Here is a 338-nt window from a genome sequence, read left to right on the forward strand (position 1 = left end):
CTACATGCATGCAGCAGGCCTCTTCTTCTTCTACATGCATGCAGCAGGCCTCTTCTTCTTCTTCTACATGCATGCAGCAGGCCTCTTCTTCTTCTACATGCATGCAGCAGACCTCTTCTTCTTCTACATGCATGCAGCAGACCTCTTCTTCTTCTACATGCATGCAGCAGGCCTCTTCTTCTTCTACATCCATGCAGCAGGCCTCTTCTTCTTCTACATGCATGCAGCAGGCCTCTTCTTCTTCTACATGCATGCAGCAGGCCTCTTCTTCTTCTACATGCATGCAGCAGGCCTCTTCTTCTTCTACATGCATGCAGCAGACCTCTTCTTCTTCTACA

At 48.8% G+C, this 338-nt stretch overlaps 1 protein-coding gene across 1 annotated transcript in view; it reads left to right on the top strand.

The window, feature by feature from the left end:
• Window positions 1-4: 4 nt before the first annotated feature.
• The window catches only part of foxred1 (FAD-dependent oxidoreductase domain containing 1), a 7,339-nt gene continuing 7,005 nt past the window's right edge, over window positions 5-338 (top strand). The window contains exon 1 of the mRNA XM_031874062.1: window positions 5-290. Within this exon, the coding sequence (XP_031729922.1) occupies window positions 5-290 (286 nt within the window). The remainder of the gene's footprint in view (window positions 291-338) is intronic.

Source organism: Anarrhichthys ocellatus, unplaced genomic scaffold (genome assembly GCF_004355925.1).
Source record: "Anarrhichthys ocellatus isolate YVR2014 unplaced genomic scaffold, GSC_Weel_1.0 scaffold78, whole genome shotgun sequence".
Classification (NCBI taxonomy): Eukaryota; Metazoa; Chordata; class Actinopteri; order Perciformes; family Anarhichadidae; genus Anarrhichthys; species Anarrhichthys ocellatus.